The sequence below is a fragment of the Labrus mixtus genome, chromosome 5 (assembly GCF_963584025.1).
Source record: "Labrus mixtus chromosome 5, fLabMix1.1, whole genome shotgun sequence".
NCBI classification, from domain to species: Eukaryota; Metazoa; Chordata; class Actinopteri; order Labriformes; family Labridae; genus Labrus; species Labrus mixtus.
The window spans coordinates 21,559,695-21,581,501 of record NC_083616.1 but is presented as its reverse complement, the minus strand read 5'-3'; the positions used below and the strand labels follow the sequence as shown (position 1 = coordinate 21,581,501).

General features: G+C 39.2%; 2 protein-coding genes across 4 annotated transcripts in view; one reads left to right on the top strand and one right to left on the bottom strand.

Annotated features, from left to right (window-relative positions):
* The first annotated feature begins 1,214 nt into the window (after positions 1-1,214).
* On the top strand, positions 1,215-13,067 carry LOC132974455 (E3 ubiquitin-protein ligase KCMF1-like). Its single transcript, XM_061038527.1, has 7 exons — positions 1,215-1,366; positions 4,219-4,386; positions 7,237-7,376; positions 8,878-8,979; positions 9,756-9,936; positions 10,915-11,233; positions 11,489-13,067. Exons 1-7 carry the CDS (start codon positions 1,351-1,353, stop codon positions 11,814-11,816), a joined length of 1,254 nt encoding a protein of 417 aa, XP_060894510.1. The 5' UTR covers positions 1,215-1,350; the 3' UTR covers positions 11,817-13,067.
* Positions 13,068-14,421: 1,354 nt separating this feature from the next.
* Positions 14,422-21,807, bottom strand: part of slc20a2 (solute carrier family 20 member 2) — a 48,791-nt gene continuing 41,405 nt past the window's right edge. For 2 of the 3 annotated variants that reach the window (XM_061038526.1, XM_061038525.1), the window contains exon 11: positions 14,422-19,853. In XM_061038526.1, the coding sequence (XP_060894509.1) occupies positions 19,689-19,853 (165 nt within the window). In that variant the 3' untranslated portion in view covers positions 14,422-19,688. The remainder of the gene's footprint in view (positions 19,854-21,807) is intronic. The other variant, XR_009673121.1, reaches the window with a different exon arrangement.

Sequence of the window (21,807 nt, the reverse complement as noted above, 5' to 3'; positions counted from 1 at the left end):
GGCTCACTTCAGTTCAATGCTCTGATTTCTAGCCAGTCCTGGGTACTGTATTTAAATTAAAACAAAAAAAGGAATCATTTAGTCAATTCAGAAAACATACTCACTGTTATGGAGCCCCATCAAGTGGCAGGTATCAATATTGAAAAGGATAAATTATACCTGGTCAGAAATAAGGAGAGGGCACAAAATCAAGTAAATTAGGACAATATGTTTTCTAGAAGTTAATGATGGAATCATTGTTCTAATTGGGTTACGTCTTGGTGCCCTTTCAAAGTCCTACATCACTTTATTCTATCTTTTCTATTTCAGTATTCATACAGTTCTGGTTACTTTATTCCTGTTGTTTCTTATCCATCATTTCACTACGGTCACTTTATTTATCTCATTTTTACCTTTACAGTTATATTGTATATATTAGTTCTGTTGTTCCATTATTCACCATGCACCTTATTAACTTATCATTTAGTATTTAGCCGACTTGCACATAGCTCTGTACATATATATATATATATTTATTTCTTGTTTACTGCACATAGTTCTGTTTACATCTGTTTACATCTGTTAGTCCGATCACTGTCAACTCATATCTACTCTTTTTATATTTTGTATTTTAAATTAAGTTTAAGCTTTAAGTTGTATTTAAATTGACACTTTATATTTAGGTTAAAATGTTTCGTTTACTTGCACTGTTGTTGATTTACTGCTCTGTGTATCTCTTTTTTACCTTTACAGTAATATTGTATATATTAGTTCTGTTGTTCCATTATTCACCATGCACCTTATAACTTATCATTTAGTATTTAGCCTACTTGCACATAGCTCTGTACATATATATATATTTATTTCTTGTTTACTGCACATAGTTCTGTTTACATCTGTTTACATCTGTTAGTCCGATCACTGTCCACTTATATCTACTCTTTTTATATTTTGTATTTTAAATTAAGTTTAAGCTTTAAGTTGTATTTAAATTGACACTGTTGTTAATTTACTGCTTAAGTAAGTTAAGTTAAGTTTTTTGAATTGAATTGAATATGTTTGGTAACTCTCAATCACTCACCTGCTGAGTCAACTTCAACACTTTAAAAAATGTGACAACACCGCCCCCGTGCGGACAGACAGCGCGGTGCACCGGACAGTGACACAGCAGGAGGCGGAGGGAGGAGGGAGGAGGGAGGAGGGAGGAGGATTGGGGGGGGGGGTGGGGGGGCAACGAGCCAGACCGGATCCTTCATGAGGGAAGAGGCCAGGGACAGCAAGCCAACCCCGGCTTCTCTTCTCTTCACTAATATTGTTCTATATTGCAAAGCGGGGGAGCCCTAGCGAGGGGCCGCTTTAAGTGTTCATAGGATGTCCCGTCATGAAGGTAAGACTTGCACTTCAACACGGAGGCGCTAACAAGTCGCTGTTAGCGTTTTAAAAAACGTAGCTAACGTTAGCGAGCCGAGAATTTCTTGTTTTGCAGCCCACCCCCAGCTAGCAGCAAGGTTGCAGTGTTATTTCGTGGAGACGCAATTATGGCGGCCTGATACTAATGCATCTCATCTCAGGACATTGCAATTGCAGTTTCAAGGAAGAAAAAAAAAAAAAAAAACCACATGAACCAGCCTGCTGCCTACCACAACAAGGCTGACACAGACCGAGCTAACAATGCTAGGTAGCCTGTAGGCTAACAAGTAATGGGTTTTGTAGGTTAACGTTGACGAGATGGGGAGCAAAGGAGGGGAGGGGGAGTGCCGAGGATAGGAAACACAAGAGAGCAGTGAATCCCAGGTGGCGTTGCCGGGTCGAGGCTTGCCATAATCGTGAAAGTTAGCTGAGTTTTTAGCCTCCCTTCATGGTTAAAAAGTTGGCCTTTTTTTAGATTCCAGTTTTTGCAGCACATGAACACTCACCTCGTCCTTGCGATCAACCTTGTTGGGCTTGAAGCTCGTCGGTAGTGTGAGGTAGATGTCAGATAGTGTAGTCAGTGAATAGTTACAGCTCTCCAGCCTTTAAAAAGTGAAGTAAGTGAAGTGTAACACAGCGGATTTTTATTGGTTAAATGAGCCCCAAGCAGCGAAGGTTAGTGAGGCCTTGGGCGGCCTTTATTTTATATGCATGTGTGTTTTTGTTTTCCACTTTTGTTGTCAGTGCAGTCATCGAGTTTATTTATGCATGAGCTGTAAAGTTGTTACTGTCATTAAAGTGTCTGTAACAGCCCCTCAGTTGGCTCTGAGCTTTTACAGCTTACTAGTTTTGAATGGTGAGAAGAGGAAGTTTAGACAGGCTGGTGTCATACAATACACACCGAGACTGTCCCAGTCAATCAAGAGTTACCTTGAACACATGGGCTTCCTCTTAACCCCTATAGATATAGATATAGATATAGTGTGTGTATAGATATAGATATAGTGTGTGTATAGATATAGATATAGTGTGTATATAGATATAGTGTGTGTATAGATATAGATATAGTGTGTATATAGATATAGTATGTATATAGATATAGTGTGTATATAGATATAGATATAGTGTGTGTATAGATATAGTGGTTATAGATATAGTGTGTGTATATATATATATATAGTATGTATATAGATATAGTGGTTATAGATATAGTGGGTATATATATATAGTGGGTATATAGATGTAGTGGGTATATAGATATAGTGGTTATATATATATAGATATAGTGGTTATATAGATATAGTGGGTATATATATATAGTGGGTATATAGATGTAGTGGGTATATAGATATAGTGGTTATATAGATATAGTGGTTATATAGATGTAGTGTGTATATAGAAATAGTGTGTATATAGAAATAGTGTGTATATAGATATAGTGTGTGTGTATATATAGATATAGTGTGTATATAGATATATAAGTGTATAGACTTAGACAACGAATTAAAAATGTGCAGCTCAATTAGAAAATTCAAAAAACTGTTCAAATTCAGGGTAATAGAAAAATATAAAACATCATTATGATAATGTTTATAATAGTCTGACTATAGTTAATCATTTATGGAAGCTTTTCATTTATTATTTATTTTCCTTTTATTGTTTTGATTTGGTTAACTGACAACTGTCTTTCTGTTTTGTGAAATCAGGTTACTTTGTTTGTTTTGATATACTGTATAAATGAAATGTTTAAAGGGTAGGCATAGTACGCCACGGCTTCATCCTGCACCTTTTCGGCCATTGGTTTATTTTTATTATTGCATTATGTTCTATGCTTTGTGGTCATGGACCGAAATAAATATTTACTACTACTGTTTACTACTATAGTGTTGTAATAAAATCGGTGTAAAGATGTCTTTATGAATGAACATGGTGTTGTGGATGTAGTTCGATGAAAATGTGAACGGGGCAGAGGTTTGTGAACAAGTCTGTTTGACAGAAGATGAACAGAGTAATAAACCTGTGATAGATTCAATATCCCTGCTGTATTTAACACTGAGTTACACATTCAATCCTCAGTTTGGGGAAGAATGTGTCAGAGGAGTGATGTTTCTTCCACTTTGCTTCTCTTTCTTTTTTTGGGTACTTAATTCGAGTGTATTTCCTTTAGTGGATATTGAACATAAAGAGCCAAACATCATTAGGTGACGTCAGCTCTTTCCTTTAACGTTCACTGTCTTTGCTTACAAGTATTAGGAAGACTATAAATGTCATGCAGTGTTTAAGATTTGGGGCTCGGAGTGTTGCTTCATTTCTCTTATTTAACACATGTTAGTTATTGTGTTTCATTCAGGCAACACAAGTAAGACTGCACATCTTTAAATGTAGGCTAATGGTTTTTTCCATGACCACTAATCTGTCTGTTATTTTTCCAATTAATGATTTTGTTATTCAGCCTTTTAAATATCAGAAAATTCTGAGGTTTCACACTACAGATACCCCCTTTAAATATTACATTTTGAATAACCTATTAAAAAAAAACCCCGAATAAACTAGAAATATTTATGTTTAAGAATCAGCATTGTCTAATTGTAATGTGTTTTTATTTTGTTGTTATTTATGTTATGTTTACCACCTTCCACCAAAATCTTTTCATGCCATGATCGTCACTGATCTGTGAAGCAACCAGCTCATAGACAGAAATGATATGCATTAATAAATCCTTTAGCAGGCTAACCAACCAGACTTTAATCTGTCTCCATTGTTTGATTTCGAACCTTTTATTGCATTTACATCTTCTTTTATGTCTGTATCTTTTTTTTCTTCCCCCAGGCGTGAGCTGTGATGCATGTTTAAAAGGCAACTTCAGAGGTCGACGGTACAAATGTTTAATCTGCTACGACTACGATCTGTGTGCATCGTGCTATGAGAGTGGTGCTACCACAACCAGACACACAACAGAGCATCCCATGCAGTGTATATTAACCCGAGTCGACTTTGGTGAGTAGAATTTTTATTCTCATGAGTTTAATGATGAGCAGAGCACCTGTCCACGTTGTGAAAATGTATACAAAGTGTGATGAAGAGTCCTATGAGTCGGCTCTAAATCAGCACTATATTTCTTGTTCCATAACTATTTGCAGCATTCAATCTTTTTGGCAGATTTTGAAAATACAGAGGTTGAACCAAATTTGCTGCTTCTTTCTAGTGACGTTTCAAGATTCCCTCTCAAACCAGACTCATGGAGTCTTTACTGGACAAATACAGATTAATTGTTAAAGATAAACGATGTTATCAAACAGCTGAGTGTTTTTCTAAAATATATATTTTTTTTTACACAAAAGGTTCTTTTCTCTGTATTTCATTCAGCAAATTTAGTTTAAACCAGGGTTAGTTTGCAATACAAACAGTAAGATTTCTACATAGGTTTTCCTTGATCACTCTTAAAACGTGCAGTTTTATCACACTATGCAATGCTCCAACTGTCCAGGGGGATAGCCTCAGATAGTCTTGCAGGTGATGAAGTGGAATGCGTGGGCTGGCATGGTGACACGTGGTCTGTGAGGTCTATTGAATGCAGTGTTGGCACAAATAACAGGTTACTGTAACGCCACTACTCTTTGCGGTAACTAGTAACAAATTAATAACTTTCCAGATGCAATAACGCCATTATAATTACTGATTATTTAAAAGCACTCGTTGCTCGTTACTTGATGTGAAGCAGACGAAATACGACATTATTTTCCCCCTCCTCAAGTTAAACGACAAGAATATAGCAGTGAGTTGTATCTTATGTGCAGGAAGGAAAACTTCTCTCACAAGAACAAAGCGCAGAGTTAAAGAACTTGCTTCCAGCTGTCAGGAAGCTCGGTGCTGCTGACACGGGAGACCAAGCAGGAGACACTCCATACCGAACAGCCGGCTTGATTTAAAACACTACCTGCTCCGCCATCTGTAAACAGACGATAGACTGATAGACAGGTATGTTGTCGGCAACGTGCTTCATAGTAACTGTTGAGTCTGTTGTCTTTAGAGAATTGCTAAATAAACTACTAATTGAAAATTACTGTACGCTCTATTTGAAACGTGGTCAACTCTGCCAAAGAAATACTAAATAATGTGAACATTAATATGAGGATTGAAGCAAAAAAAAAGTAAGGCTCAAGTTACTTTCCCAAATAACTAGTTACTTTATAAAGCAGTAAATCTGTTAGTAACTCAGTTCCTTTTTGATGGTAGTAACTAGTTACTCATTTTCAGTAACGTGCCCAACCCTGATGTTGGTGAATGAATATTCAATTCAAGATTAACATATCATAATGATGGACAATCCTGCTGTCAGTATGCTGATATCATGCTCCTTAAAAAGTGCCACATCTGTCCCTTGTGTTGTGTTTTTTTGACCAGGCACATCTTCGTTATAACCATTCATTCACACTAAAATAGATTTGGGAATTAAATTTGAGAAAATAAGTTTTGTTTTAATAAATCATCTCTAAAATGCCAGTTTACTTCTGGTTAACTAAGTGTCACTGTTTAAACATCAATCACACGTATTGGTAAACGCTGTTTTACGGTTTTCAGTTGCAAAATGTTAATGGCAGAATATTCCAGAAACAAAAGAGAAAGTATATCTTCATTTCAAGAACTTTATATTTGTTTCATGTTAACAAGCCCTGTGGAAATCAGTCAAACAATCAAGCATGTATGAAAGGATAATGGTGTAATACAGACAGACCCCTGGACCCCAGTCGGTGGCTTTTATAGCCTTCTAAGACTGAAACGGTTACAGTGTGCGTTATCTTTTGCTGGCACCAGCTTTTGTTTTCAGATCGGAGGCTGCTTTTAAATTGCTTTGATTGATTTGACCCAGGCTGCCTTAGGAGGTTTTTGGAGTGTGTAATGGGGCTTCTAGGTTTCATTTATGTCTTCATGAATAAAACATTTTGTTGTGGCAGCAGTTAGGAAGGAGAAATCCTAAGTGGACCGTACTTACTGTAAATTCAGTGACTAATCATTCTAAATGAACTTAGAAGTACATTACATGTTGTGCTATTTCAAATGGTATCTGACAAAGCCTTTGATTGAATGGACCATTTATTCCCTGCTAATTTTTCATCCATTAGTGCCCCCGAAATATGTTAGGACTTAATCTCTCAAACTTCGGAAATGCTGTTTTACAATCTGTTGAGCAACAAATACAAACTGTGAATGTGTGAAAACTTTTCATTTGGAGTGGGATTTGTGTGTTTCCTTTTGTGTGCCTGTTCTATGGTGACTCTCGTGAGTGACTGATTTTCTACTATATGACTTGCTTTAATGGTATAAAAGTTATTTTTTTTGATTGGGTAAAAAAATGTCATTGGAGCTGTGTGTTAGATGTTGGAAAAGACTGTTGTGTTATGAGCTACTTGAAAGCTCTAGCTGCATGCAGTGTACTCACAGGTGGTTTTGTGTGAGTTGGAAATGTAGTTTCTTTTACAGTGCAGCAATACTTAGAAATCTGAAAAATGCTCTCTTCAATGAGGTGTCTCTCATCGCCTTTATCTGTCTGATTTGAACCTGTTTTATGATTTGACTGTTGGAAGATTAAAAAAAAAAAAAAAAGACTTTAATCAGGATGTAACCACAACTTTCAGTTTTTTTCATTATTATTTCATCAGTAACCACTGCTCTTGATATTGAGATTTTAGTCTCCGTCTTTGCCTTGCATCATTCTGTGACAGCCGTGATACAGCTTAAGTCCCATGTTGTAGAAACACTGCAACACAGGCACCTGAAATTGACTTACAGTTAAAACGAACCCAGAACATTGATTTCTATGTGCATCGTTTCCCCTCCCCCCTGCAGACCTGTACTACGGTGGAGAGGCGTTCTCAGTAGAGCAGCCCCAGGCCTTCACATGTCCCTACTGTGGCAGGATGGGTTACACAGAGCTCTCCCTGCAGGAGCACGTTGCTGCAGAGCACACAGAGACCTCAGTAGAAGTGGTAAGTTGGTGCTGAAACTTCACGCTCGGCCAGCTAAGAAACCTTGACAAGGTGTTTGCTCATACATCAACGTCTGGAAAGATCTACGCTTGCGTTGATTTTTTTCCTTGCATGCAGCTGACCGTATTTCACAAAGAAGTGAATTCAATCTGCGTCAGAGAAAAGTCCGTAATATAAGAGGACCCTGTAGTGTGTTTATACCTGTTTATTTGTCCTGCTTGACAGTGTCTCAAATGAAGCCTAGTTGTGATGTCAGCTTGTGACCTCATGTGACCTCATTTGTGATGTTCGATGCAAAACGGAGGGCATTGATAAACAAGAGCTACACAGTCTACCTGACAGTGCGGAGACATTGGCCCGCACACTATAACATTTTCATAACTCCTAAAACATGTTCCTTTTTTTTTTGTTCCTTCAAAACATACTTTGGTGTCCATTCAATTCAGCGCCATACATAAATGAGATAAACATGGAGTTGTTGTCGAAAGAGGTCTCAACTATTAACATTAAATATGTTGAAGTGATACATTTAAAGTTGTCGAGATTTAAGTAATAATGTCCAATCTGAAATCTATGTTCATTTTGAAATAGGTTTTGAGGAGTTAATGTTGATCTAATGTAACACTTATTTGACTGTTAGTTCAGGTTTTTTTTAATCTGATACCGACTGAACCATCTGAGAAAAAGAAATGAAGAAGTGTGGACATGTTTTTTTATAATCAAAATAACATTTTAATTAATTACAGAAAGTGTATCTGACGAAAAGATAAAATGTACTGTTGAGTTCACTCTTGATTTGTTGGTTTATATAAGTCACTGTTAGAGACTGCTGGTCGTGTTGAACATGCCACTGTTGACAGACATAGGATGAACTCCTGTCATTGAAATGTTTTCATATTTTCCACTAGAGCCAATGTCACTTGTCACAATGTTGGAAAGATGATTTAGTGACTTTGAGTAAATTGACGTCAGGTAAATGAACAATGTGTCTTCCCTGCAGCGGAGTTCAACATTTAGAATATGTTAAGCACATCTTTTTAATTATTATTTTTTTAAGATTAGTTTTGGGGCTTTTGCCTTTATTTGATAGGACATTGTTCAGAGCAGGAAATCAGGAGAGAGAATTGGGAATGACATACAGAAAAGGAGCCATAGGTCGGACTTGGAGCATTATAGCCTCCGTACATGGGGTGCAACCTAACGTTTAGGACATCTGCGCCCCATGTTAAGTACTTCTTTAGTATACTTTAGTCTATTAGATGACTATCATATTGGTGATACTGGAGCTTCCTTCAGCAAACTGTCAAAGCTCTAAATCAACCTCAGCCTTCAAATTCACGTCATATCTGCTGGAGCTTCCAAACACTCAACACTCGTGTTTAAATATGGCATTTGCACAGTAGATATTTACCAATCTATGTTTGTTCAGGAGGACCCGGCACCGACCGGTGAATGTTGAATGTGCTGATATTAACCAGTGCACTCTTTTCCTGTCTCCTAGATCTGCCCAATATGTGCAGCACTGCCAGGTGGCGATCCAAATCATGTGACGGACGATTTTGCTGCTCATCTCACACTTGAACACAGAGCACCCAGAGACTTGATATCCTTTTGAAGGCTGCGTTTACTCCTTGACTTTAAAAAGTTTTTATGAAGGATCCTGGTCTTCCAAGTATTACAAACTAATATCATGGATATTAAGGGATGGTTCAGTATTATTGAAGAGTGGTTGCATGAGATACTTGTCAATAGTAAGTGTGTTACAGACAGGAGAGCTCGGCCCCTTTGTTGAGTAATCGATAGGAGTGCGGTTGTTCGATGGAATAGTGCTACCCATCGAAATGTGCCACCGAGCGGCTCTGTACAGTAAAGGAAGCATTATTTGATAGGGGCTAGTTGTCTTTTGAGATATGCTTCCCCTTAAGCACTTCAGCACACCACATACGTCTTCGTCTGCCTACACTGTCTGCAATTCACTTATAGTTATAGTGTGAATTTTTATAATACCCCATCCCAGTTTGAGATCATTTTAATCAACAGATGTTTAAAGACCGTCTTACTGACACGCCACAGTAATGGCTGAAAGGTTTGTTTGCAATGTGGATTCCCTCTTTAACAAGTACACATAGCCTTTTTTGATAAAGTAGACATATCATGGGGTTGGGTTGTGCTAACCGCAAACCTACCTTGAACACATATTTCCTTTTGGCTTTTCTGGTTTTCCAATTTAATTTGTGAATATTGAAGGAGGTCTGTAAAACAGCAGTAAAGGAAAAGACTCCAAACAATGGTAACAATGCAGGCAGCAGAGAATGTGTTGGGGAAATTGGGGAAATAAAATCTATAGCCCTGGGTGTTTTCCTTAACTGCTAGCTTCACGATGAGTCAAGTGGGGTGCGGCATGTGAGGAGGATGTTTCACCCTGGGCGTGGGCTGGGTGGTCCAAGAGCCCGAAGGTCTAACATGCACTTCACCAGCAGCACCACAGGGGGGCTCTCAACCAGTCAGAGCTCCTCACAGAGCTCCAACTACAGCAGAGAGGCCATGGACCCCATAGCAGGTCAGTCATACCGCACACAGACGAGCACATGGTGAACTCGGGCTGACACGTGTGACTCAGACTCTACAGGGTTTATATAGAAGTCTGAGAAATATTCTTGTTATTACAGTAAGGAATTAAACAATTATTTTCAGGTAGATAAACTCATTGTGATCCAGCTGCTGCTGCTGCAGGAGGTCCAGGGCTCAGCTCTGAATCAGGCATGTGGCCCCGTTATAAACAGACACATTTAATGAGTCGTCTTTCTTTACACACACAAAGTGCAGTAGCATCATTATCACACATTTAGCCGTTGTTTTAGTTCACACTTAAGGGTGGACAGGACAACACAAGAATTGCTGGTGTGGAAATTCCTTGTTTAGAATTCTATAATATTCTAAATCTAAATCTGGTCCAGCGCCGCCTGGCATTCGCCATGTCAGCTCCAGCTGTGCTCTAATGAGGACAAGTCTGCCCCACCAACACATCGGCAGCCTCCTCTCTAATGACCCTTACACCCGCTGGGCAGTTGACCAGACTGTTCCGGTTTGAGCCCAAATATGGTCTAGAGCCACACAGAGGTCTCACTAAAATTCTGTCCTGGCTGACAAATGCTAGTTTTAAAGCACACACAGTGTCACTACTACATATCATTGAGAATAGTTGAGATCCTCTTCACATCCCTCAGCAATTAATCAGCAGCTCTAAAAAACAGGACTGTAATAATTGGGTTTTTCTTTGACCAGATGAAATGATTGGACGGCCTAGCGGTCTGTCTACCTATAATCATGCCCCCCATGTGCTGTTTGCCTGTGGACTTACTGCACATTAGCAGTTTTTCAAGCTAAAACCAACATCTTTGCCATTTCTGTCAAAATGTAGATCACCTGTATCATTTTCTTGAAGTTTCCGACCTCACCTTTTAAATGGAAAAGTCTTAACTATTGTTGTAATCTGTAATCGGACTTTAACACTTACGTCTTCTCCGTCCTCCATCAGAGCTTCTGTCACAGTTGTCGGGGGTACGGCGTTCGGCAGGTGGTCAGCTCAGTTCAGGCCCCTCGGCCTCTCAGCTCCAGCAGCTTCAAATGCAACTCCAGTTGGAGCGCCAGCAGGCCCAGGCGGCACGTCAACAGTTAGAGACAGCCCGAAACGCCAGCCGGGGAGGCGGCCGAGCAAATGCAATCCTCAATACAAATTCAACCGCCACAAACCCCAACCCCAGCGCCAACCACAATACCAACCCCAGTCCCAATCCAGGTCAACCTGAGTCCAACACACAGCATTCTTCACATAGCTCCCAGTTTCTACTCAGCAGGTCAGTTTGAGACTTTTTGTATCAAATCAAATGTCAACAGGAATATGGTTTTACTTTTTCCACACTTTGATGTTTTTATTTATTAAGCAGAATCTGAATTGTGCAGAGTAACGACAAGAGGAAGTTGTTTTCAGAATCATTTTATGAATAGGGTTTTTTTTTGTGATCTCCCTTTTTTCCATCTGTCGTCCTCCTAACACCGTAATATTCTTTACATGCACCTTCATCTCATTACTCTTCAATCTCTTCACGCAGGCTGAGCGAACCGCGGCTCTCTGAGGCCGAGCGGCAGGCGTGCGAGGCCCAGTGGGCCGACAGGAGTCTGTTTGTGACGGAGCTGCTGCTGTCCACGCTGCTGCACGACGAGGATGCCTCGGCCTCTTCCTCCGAGGACGAGGACGACTGTCATGGCTCGTTGCGGAATTTCGCTGACTTCGAGTCCATGGGCTGTGTTGAGGTCATGACCTTAGACGTGGCACTGGAGAACCTGAACCTCAAGGAGACGACCCCCGCTACCAAGACGACAAAAACCACGACTAAAACGGCACCAGCTAAGAAAGAGCCACCTGCTCCGCCCCTTTGATGACATGGCCGCTCCCTCCCCTCAAAACACCATTGTAACTGGCTGACTGTCGAGTCAGCCCGACTGCCAATGGATGACAAAAAAGACTGCAGTTCTTTTTGGCTTTTTTTTTTTTTTTTTTTTTTTCTCTCAGTGATTGTCATTTCAGCTCTGTCGCTCCCCACTCGACCCCCATGTTTATTGCGTTGTGTACATTGAATAAAAGTAGTGAGACGAGAGAATGTGAAAGCAAGCAAGGGTGGTGGATGCGTGAGAGAACGAGAAAAAATAATAATATAAATATATTATAGAAAAATCTATATGAAAGTTGATAATCATTTCCACGTAACCCGTGTTTCCTCTAGCAGAAAGCGTAGTTAGCCGTTTTTAAAGAGACAAACACGTCACACACTCAACCCAGGAGAGGAGGCGGACAGAAACCTCTCCGATAAAAACGCTGCTGTGTATTTATAGTTATTAATTAAAGAAGTGCTTGGATGGTTTACCACAACTTAAGCATGAGCTTAAATCACTATGTGCCCATTTTTAACTGCACAGTCACTAGGCGGGGAGGTCTTTGTCTTTTGTTTGGACACCTGAGTTACTGTAAATTAATGGTGCTGAGTGCCACATCGTTGGCATATCTGCACTACACACACACACACACACACACACAGACTGACGGCTGTGTTTGGTTACATTCATGTCCAGTCTCGACCCGCTCTCCCCCTTGTGTGACATCACCTGTTTTGGGTCATGTGACCTTGCTTTATATCGACTGTGGGCACTTTGGTTTTGAATTGCATATCCAGTGTCCATTTGTGTACACTACAGATGCTCTACAAAAAGGCGATACACGACTTGGAGGCAAACGGAGATGAAACATTCTCTTCAGCTCAACCGTTTTCAGGCCTTTTTCTAACCTGGACGAAACACAACACATTCAGTTGTTTTGTTTTTGTTTTCCTCTCTCTCTCTCTCTTTAACGGAAGACCAGATGCTTCTTTCTCAAGCTTCCTGTGATCTGAAAAATTAATCTTCTCTCCTTTACTCATGAATGCAAAGATTTACTCATCATGTGACTTGAAAGAGAGAATCCTGTATTGCTCTTTCCATGAATTGCTCTCAGTCAAAATGATCTTTGTATGCCTCCACTGCTACCTGAAGAAATGCAATGTATGTTTTTGGCTCTGCGAACAAGCCAAATCACAGGGTAAACCTTTCAGTTTGGAGGACAATAAACATGTTTTGGATGGAAATGAACTAACCCAATCCTGCTCTCTGGTTTCTGTTTTTACTTCTTTTCTTTTTTTTCCTCAGTTGCTAACTTCTTGGTGAGCATGTACAGCATATGGTAAAAATAAACACTTATCTTACAGGTCAAGTCCAATCTCAGTTAATCCTGTCATCTCCTGATGCATGTCATCATTTACAAAAAAGGATTTCAAGTATGTTGGCTGGCAAACGTAACAGACCTATAGGGGTGTGCAGTCAAAATAATATCTGTAATATGTCTTATATTAAGGTTACTTTAATGCCGACCCCTGATGAGACTTTTAGTAGTGTGCAGGAGTCTCCATTATCTCAGCTGAGGGGCTTTTCAGTGGTCAATGAAATTGAAGAAAAAAAAAAAAACACACAAAGTAATCAAGATGAAGAACTACCACTCTCTGACCATGAACACTGTCACTGTTCCTGAGACACTGCAGGGCAGGTGATGTTTTTTTTTTAAATGTAACTTATTTAACCAGCATGAAATGGAAACCATTATCCCATTGTATGTTGACTCTGTAACTCCCCGTATGCCAGCATCAAACCTGCATTTTTTCAGCGTTACTGTAGAGACATCTCAAATTAAACCCAGCGCACACGGCAACCGCGCTGGGAACCTGAATTGCCACCATGGTGCCAAGTCTCTGAATTATTACCTGAGCTTGAAACCTCTAAATAACAGCAGCTAGAAAAGAAGTGGCACGTTTATTCAGTCTTTCAAGAGGTCTGTTGCTTTTGGAAACCAAATGCATGCAAAGTGAGGGGAAATGAGCAGAGACAGCCACAACACTGAGTGTTTTAAGGCAGCAGTACATCTTAGGAAGTTAAATATATATATATATATATATATAATATGATCTTAAGAACAGTACAGGTAAGAGGGGTAAATAAAGAATCACATTGTATACATGTCAGTAAATAAAATTGTTTTAGTAAACTTGTAACCTAATAGAGTATTTTGCACTTCATGTAGGATTCAAAATAAATTGACGTATAGACATTTTTATTGTAATGATAAAGTGATGTTAAATCATACAGCTTGGACACAAAGACGCAAATAATTATAATAGGTAACTGAGTGAAGCAAGGTGTAAGGGATTCAATGTTTACTTCTTACAAATACCGGTACAGTGGCCAACCTTTTATAAAAGTACAAATTTGGCTTTAATTATTCAAGGAATAAGTAGTTATTTTGATACAGGGTCAAGATATGATCTATGTTTATGTATGTAAACCACAAGAAATATTTTATTACTGACAGAAAAGGAAAGAATAGTAAAATGGTTTCAGAGGACAATTTACAATGTTTTTCACTCATACACATCCTTTCAAAATAAGACACGACTCAGTGGGATTAAGGTAGTCTTTGTAATTTTAATTCCCATAATTTAGTTTAAATGCAGACATTTTTTCACTGAAATCTTAAATAAAACATTACAGTACGATATATGCAAATCAGAAGAGTTTTAAGATTTTGTAGAAGCAGGCTACAGTTCTTTTGATTATTTTTTTTTTTATTATATTTACTTTGTATTTACTTTGCAGGACCGGACAGTTAAATAGCAGTAAACAGTAAAAAGACAACACAGAGCTGTAAAGCCTGCAGGCCAGCCAAGGAGCACATTCTATTACAAAACAGACCAGAGAACTAGAGACAGCACGCCACATCCAGATGAAGGTCTGAACTGATGCCCCTCCACCTCATTACAAGCAGGAGGGGGCGCTATTACACCAGCGCAGGTGGAGCTACACACCACAGAGTGACAGCGATGTAGTTTCACCTCGACAAGAAACAGCTTGTATTGCACATCCAGGGAGAAAGAAATGGCACATTCTGTTTCTCTAGTTTCTCTCTACAAGGGTTACAAAACAGTTATAATGCAAGAGAAGCAACAGTTACTCCCTCAATGGCAATCACACATTTCATTGATTTGTAGTGATCAGTTGAAACGGACTGGTCTAAAATGCTGTCCCTCTCTACGGGGAGGGAAAGTGTCAAACTACGCCCTCTAGTGGCGGCCTTCAAATCTCACAATTTATAATCGCAAATTTTATCTGTCGAATCATTTTTATAATTGGCTCTCAGGATAATGAACAATGAACTTTCAATAACATTGTTGTACACTTCCGGGTAAAACATGGTAAGATTCATATGTTCAATGTGATCATTAAAAGGACATTAAAATCCCTTTTTTTTTAAAAAATCATTTAACTTCTTACTATTAATATGTGTCTGACATGAACACATTCTTTTCTCCTTAAGTTTAAAAAGGAACATTTCTGTATGTGTTTATTTCCTTTATTCTCCCTGTACTGATTTTAAAGGGGTGGGGCATGAATGATAAAATGTGACATCACTTTTTTTTGTGCACCAATCAGAGTTTTCCATCAGGGCTAATTGGAGTCACAGCATTGTGTCCTTATGTCTGCTCAAAATTCTTCAACACAATTAGGATGAAGCACATTAGCCGAGTAATTGAGTGTTACGTTTTTATTAAAAAATATATTTATTATTTGTTATAGTTGCTCTTAAGTAATTGATATCTAAACAGAATTATTTGATTTCAATGTTTTGACGAGCTTTATATGAAGGAATGCTTCTTCAATATTATGAAATGTAGCATTAGTCCTTTCACAAAAGTTGAGACAGGATAGTGTGAGCCATATTTAGCAGTTATTATTGCTGCCACTTGAGGGTGATTTTAACTTTCCCTGCCTATCTTGAGCAGTGCATCCCTTTTGGCCTATCAGGACTGAGAATGAATGAAAAAACAATTTAAAAAATGAAAGTGTGAGTTACAAAGGGGCGCCTGCAGAGCAGTGCTGTTACAGCACACACCAGATCCATCTGAGGGGAGTGACTTCAGACTCATTTAATGTTTGTTTTAAACAGTTTATTTAAGAGAAAAACTCATCCACCAGCGGAGGCCTAAATGTCTGTAATGTTTCCTCTGAAAAACTAACATGAGATGACAGAGGTTTCTGTTGTAGTTTAATGTTTGTTTGTTTTTTACTATTGCTCTCGATGGTAACCAATTATTTCCTTAATCATTCATAAGTTATGAATAAATGCTTTTGTTAGCATTCACTTACAGCATCAACAATGAGCTGTATGTGCACTCTTTGCTAAGACTCATTGTAGTTGTTTCACACTAATTACACATAATTATTATTTTTTGGGATAAATGACAGAGTGCAAGGATGTTACCTTCTTTACAGTAGTTTAGGCCTCTTTATTTTACAATATGACCAACAGTGTCTTCTTTTATTTTGGGTTGGTAAAAATATTCTTCAGAATTCAAAGTTTCTTGAACTGAAGCTAAGCAGCTAGTTACTCGCTGTAGGAAGACAAAAAGGGCTGGCTTATATATTTCTGTGTAACTGCCATCAAACAATGTTGTTTCTCTTAGAGTTCCTGTTATCAAATAGTCTTGAGCACATTGTTTTATTGTCTTTGTAACTTCAGGTCACAACAGTTTTTGTTCAGAAATTAGAAGTTCGCATCAGCTGACATATTAAGACTGATTTACAAAATGTTGTTTTTCAATGTTTTGGGAATCAAGGCCAGACCTTTAGTGTATTCTGAGATTTATATCTCAGTTAACTCCTTTCTGGCAAATTAAATGTACAAAGAGAGTTTGAGTACACCAGCTCTGCACGCCCCCCTGTAACACACAGCGGTAGAAAGAGTGAAAGGGTATGAGCATCAAGAGGGGTTACCTGCCAAAACAAGGAAACAAATGTCCTCAACGTCCAGTTATCAAGTTTAATGTTTCAATTTTTTCAGCTACAAAGATTTGGCTTCTTGATTTTGCATTCAGTGAGCAATTGTCCTGGTTTTAGCAAGAAGCCTGTCCTGCTCCTATAACAGCTCATGATCGAAGCAGTAGGGAAACAAAATTACAAAGTGTTTTCATCTAAAATTCAAAAATAAAAATGGTAAATTTAGAAATCTGATCTATTGGCAACCGACACGTCAAATCTACATGTTAGAAGAACACACTGGGCTGACAGGGGAGGTGTGGCACATGGCACCAGCGAGGCGAGACACCCCGTGATAAGACCTTTATCTCAGCATCACTGCGATCTGAAAACAGCTAACATCCCTGTTACTGTTCCCACAGTGTGTCCTCCAAAGTGTCTGGAAGCTCGCCCAGGTTAAAACTCAGATATGGTAGAAAAATATATATATAGTCTTGATGAGATTTCTCTACTCATTCTCTTCACTACTGAATTGCACCCATATAGGTAGAGTTAACACATTGTACTGTAGTAGTGTAAAGTGACAGGGTCATGATCAACACTACTAAAACAAAAACGACTCATTGCGCGCACACTTTCTCTCTCTCTCTCTCTCTCTCTCGGCCTCTAGACACTTCAGGTTATTTTTTTTTTTTACTTGCACTTAAAAATTCATGGTTAATAGTTTGTCTTTCATTGGCATCATTAGGCAACAGTTTTTTTTCTGATACTCTACAATATGGTTACGTTGTAAACACCACAGTACTTAGTACATTTACTGTATCTGCACAAAGTAAAACACAATGTTACAAGGCAAGTGGCTACTTAAGCATAGATTTGTTCATGAGACAGAAAAAAAAAAAAGGAAACACACCACAAGAACAAAAAAAACAACAACCTTGAAACACCTGACATCGAGTTTGTTCAAATAAAAATAGCTTTAGACTTTGTTCATCTACAGGTCACGTGTGACCCTGTTAAAAAGCTGGTGATGATCAGTACTATTCTTTCCCAAGATACCGTCTTCATTTTGTGACACGAGCGGCTTCGATTCAGCCCTCAACTCGACCCTTAGACCTAACCTTTAGCACTTAGATTGAAACACAGGTGATCAACAGACTAAATGCTTCTACGCTTCAAACAACGCCTGCCCATTTGTGAGGAGCTACACACGTGGCTGGGGTTGAATCTCCTCTGTTCACACCCCTGCATATCTGGCTGAGTTTTAATACAGTGGTTCGTGTTTGATATGACAAATGAGCGCTGTCTGACAGGACAAGGCTTCAACTTTCATACCTCAGATTTGTCAAAATGAGGGGGTTACATGACAAAGGTGAAGAAATAGATCAACTCTGGACTGCAACATGGGTGGGGGATCTGTAACGACCCGAGCATGGACAGTGTAGAGGTCAATCATTGGCAGGGAGGCTTTGATATGAGGAAATGACTCCGGTAGCTGAGCTTAATGTATGAAAACAAAGGCATACGGATGAAGATATGTGAACATTTTCTGGGACCTTAACTGTGTTTTTGTCCTTTTTTTTTTGGCTTCTGCTGCACCTAATTCTACTTTGAAGAGTCGCATCCTTTGCATATTCATATCCAAAAATCGCTTTAAAATTTTCTCCAGGAGGAAATTTTAAACAAAAGATAACTTTGTGCTGAAACCTTTGACTGGACTGATACCATTAAACAGAAGGGGCGGAGTATCTACGGTTTGCTCTCTTGTGATCAGGATTGATTCATTATTTTAAAGTTGTTTGCAACATCTGCAAAATAGCAGCTTGCCAAGTGTGTGTGTGTTTATTTAGTGTGTGTACGTGTACTCTGGGATGAAAAAAATACTCTATGACATCATGAAGATGCGACCGTAATCCTCCCCTACTCCCACCCACAAAACTCTGTAAGGACATTATTTACAGTACAAATTACAGTATAATACATCATTAAAAAATATGAGATCCATCTCTAAAAACATACAGGAGCTCTTGACAAAAAATCAACTCTTTAGCAAATCAGGTTTCTATGGTATCATGTGGAGAATAAAAAAAAGCAGAGTGACAGTCCCACTACCCCTCTCTGAGGTGTGCTTTCGTTTGGCCCTAGTTGTTCCTGGCTAGCATGTTTCAAAGTGAGATGATTGATGGGCTGGTTGACCACACGCACATCTTTTCTTCTTTCTTTTTTGTTTGTTTTTTTACTTTAAAGCAAGCCGCAATACAACAAATCACACTCAGTCCAATATAACAATATGTACAGGGTTATTTTCTGGCATTTCGGAACAATAATAATGAGCACTTGACCAGGGATGCTACCTGGATTAGCAGGCAGGATGATGTCATCTAACTGCAGGCATGTTTTATTGTGCAGGGTTTTTTTTGTTTTTTTTAAAGTCATGTGCTGATCTGAATTTTCTTTTTAAACTCATGATTTATTTTTTATGAAAAGACAGAAAGTGGCTGCCACTGCTTTTGAGTAAACCATAATTCTTGTTAAAGGTACTGGAATCGCCCTATTATTGTCATATGTACAGCAGATTGAATGGTATGGTGAACACTCTGGTTGCACACACTTTCTTATGCACCCGAAACGAGAATAAATAAAAACCGATCAGAAACTCGAATGAGTCAAAAAAGATCTCTGGACTACGGAGCCAGGCAGCATATGAACCAACTCTCCTCACATACTCAGTACAACCAAGTCCCTCTGAAAACCACTGCAGCTCCCTCCCTCCCCTCTTCTTTCCTCTGCATCACCCTCGCTCTTTCCCTCTCCTCTTTTCCTTTATCTGCACCCACGACACTCGAGCTATGATTTTTACCCAAGTTTCCCTCTCTGACTCTCTCTTCCTCCTCTGTGCTCCCTCCTGGCCGTGCGCCCTCAGACATAGGGCAGGATGCCGTAGACGAACAGGGCCATGACGGCGGCACTGAACAGGCCGGCCACTGGCACCGTGACGAACCACGCCAGGAAGATGTTCCTGAAGAGGCGCCAGTCCACCCCTTTCTGGGAACGGATCCAACCCACGGCGACGACCGAGCCCACCTGGAGGCCGCAGCCAGAAGGGAGGAAAGAAAACAATCAGAGGCAACACAGAAAAAGACAACATGAAGAGCTGCAGGTTGTTCAGGCTTTCTTTAAGATAGAGGGGTTTTATAGAACTGATCATTTGTACTATATCTGCTTGTTTCTCTGTCTACTTCTTTTAGCCGTTATTCCTCAATCTAGTTTTAATGGACCTGGAAAGTGTCAAATTAAATTAGCACTGGGACTGGTTGAAAATATACTTTATGTTGAAGGCCCTAAAACAAAAACATTAAGTATCAGGGGTGGAGGAACTACCACTAACAGAGTTAAAAAATACTGTTTCAAAAAAGTTAAAGAAAACATAAATTTTCTTTAATCAACGTAAGCTAAATGCAGTTGGAGCAGGATTTTTGTAAAATCCAACCGCATTAGAAGTCTGACGCAGTGATTGTATCTGCCATAAGTGAAAATATTTCTGGCGTCAACATTTGGACAGTGGGTGTGTAGCTCCCAGCCAATGACAGCCCACAGCGTGTGAGGTCGGGTCTTTATGAAAACAAAGTAACCATGTGCTTTTTCATTAGCAGGCATCCGTGCAGCAGGTACTGCCATCATTGATCAGAGGTGTAGTGCTGTGTTTACAAACCCAACAAATCACTGAGTTGCACAAGTGATTTAAACACCTCCTTTTCATAACAATGCCTTGTATGTATATACTTTTATTGTTAGAAATAATCAGATTATTAGATGATTACATTTAAAGTACTCCAACCCCCTGCTTAACTGACGTACTGGAGTTTTTGTTGACTGTGTTACATTCTAACATTGAACATTTTGCACGTAAATATATCAAAGGAGCTAAGAAAAAAAAAAAAAAAAAGCCTGAACCCAACCTACAGCTTTTCAGGACCAGCTTAGTCAAATGTTTTTGGGTTAGTTAGAGCAAGCAGAATTATATCTAAATAATATAAGTATAGTGTGGAAATCCAAAATGAGCATGTCTGGTACATATATATGTACGTATGTATAGACGTCGCTTTGGATAAAAAGCGTCTGCTAAGTGAATTCTAACATCAAACTACTGATTTTGTCTTCTTTTAATTCTGAAACATACACTTATTTAGAGGTTTTTTGTTTGTTTTGCTTTTCAGCTATTTCTGCTCATGTTAGACGTCCACTGTTCTCCCACCTTTATTACAGAAATCTAACAGAATTCAAACTCATCTGGTCATGGGTCATGACATTTCAGACACCTCAGTGCGTTGGAGTGGTCTGTGCAGTGACTGGTTTCAGCTCTGTTTGTGACACACCCGGGTGGGCGGAGTTAAACTGTGCCTGCTCTTATACGGCCAGAGAAAACATGACATGCCTTCTGTCACACTCACCACTAAGTGTGGGAAGGTCAGGTCAACAGAGACAGGCGCGTTTGTGGTCTATAGGTTAGTCAGATTCAAAGTTACATACAAATATCTTCCTGGAAGAAGATGTTAAGTTGGCCACTGTCATACTTATCAGAAAGTACCTCAGAGTATTGGCTTGATAATGACATTGTTGTGAAAGAAGTCTATCGAAAGCCTCTGTGGAAATAAATCTGAACACAGTGGTCAGGATGTCTGTTTAGAGCCAGTAGTAGTATTCCAGGCATGCAGCAGAAAAGCCTGAACTCTGTGTGACCTCTGTGTTTGTGTTGCTAACTGCCTGAAGAGCTTTTGAAACAACCAGTCATTGCACATAAACCTAAAACTTCAGGCGGCCCAAACAGTCGAGCTGGGCATCCATTTAGTTTTATCTGAACATGAAAAAATAAAATCCCTAAAGCAAATGGTCACTCTGTGCTGGAACCAAATGGATGCCCATCACTCAACACACACTTTCTCTCTCACAGACTTCTGGACGATGTTCACAGATGTTGTTGGCTACTCTCTTAAAATGTGAATGTTGCTTTTATGATCAGTAATTTGAGGTGAAAGCC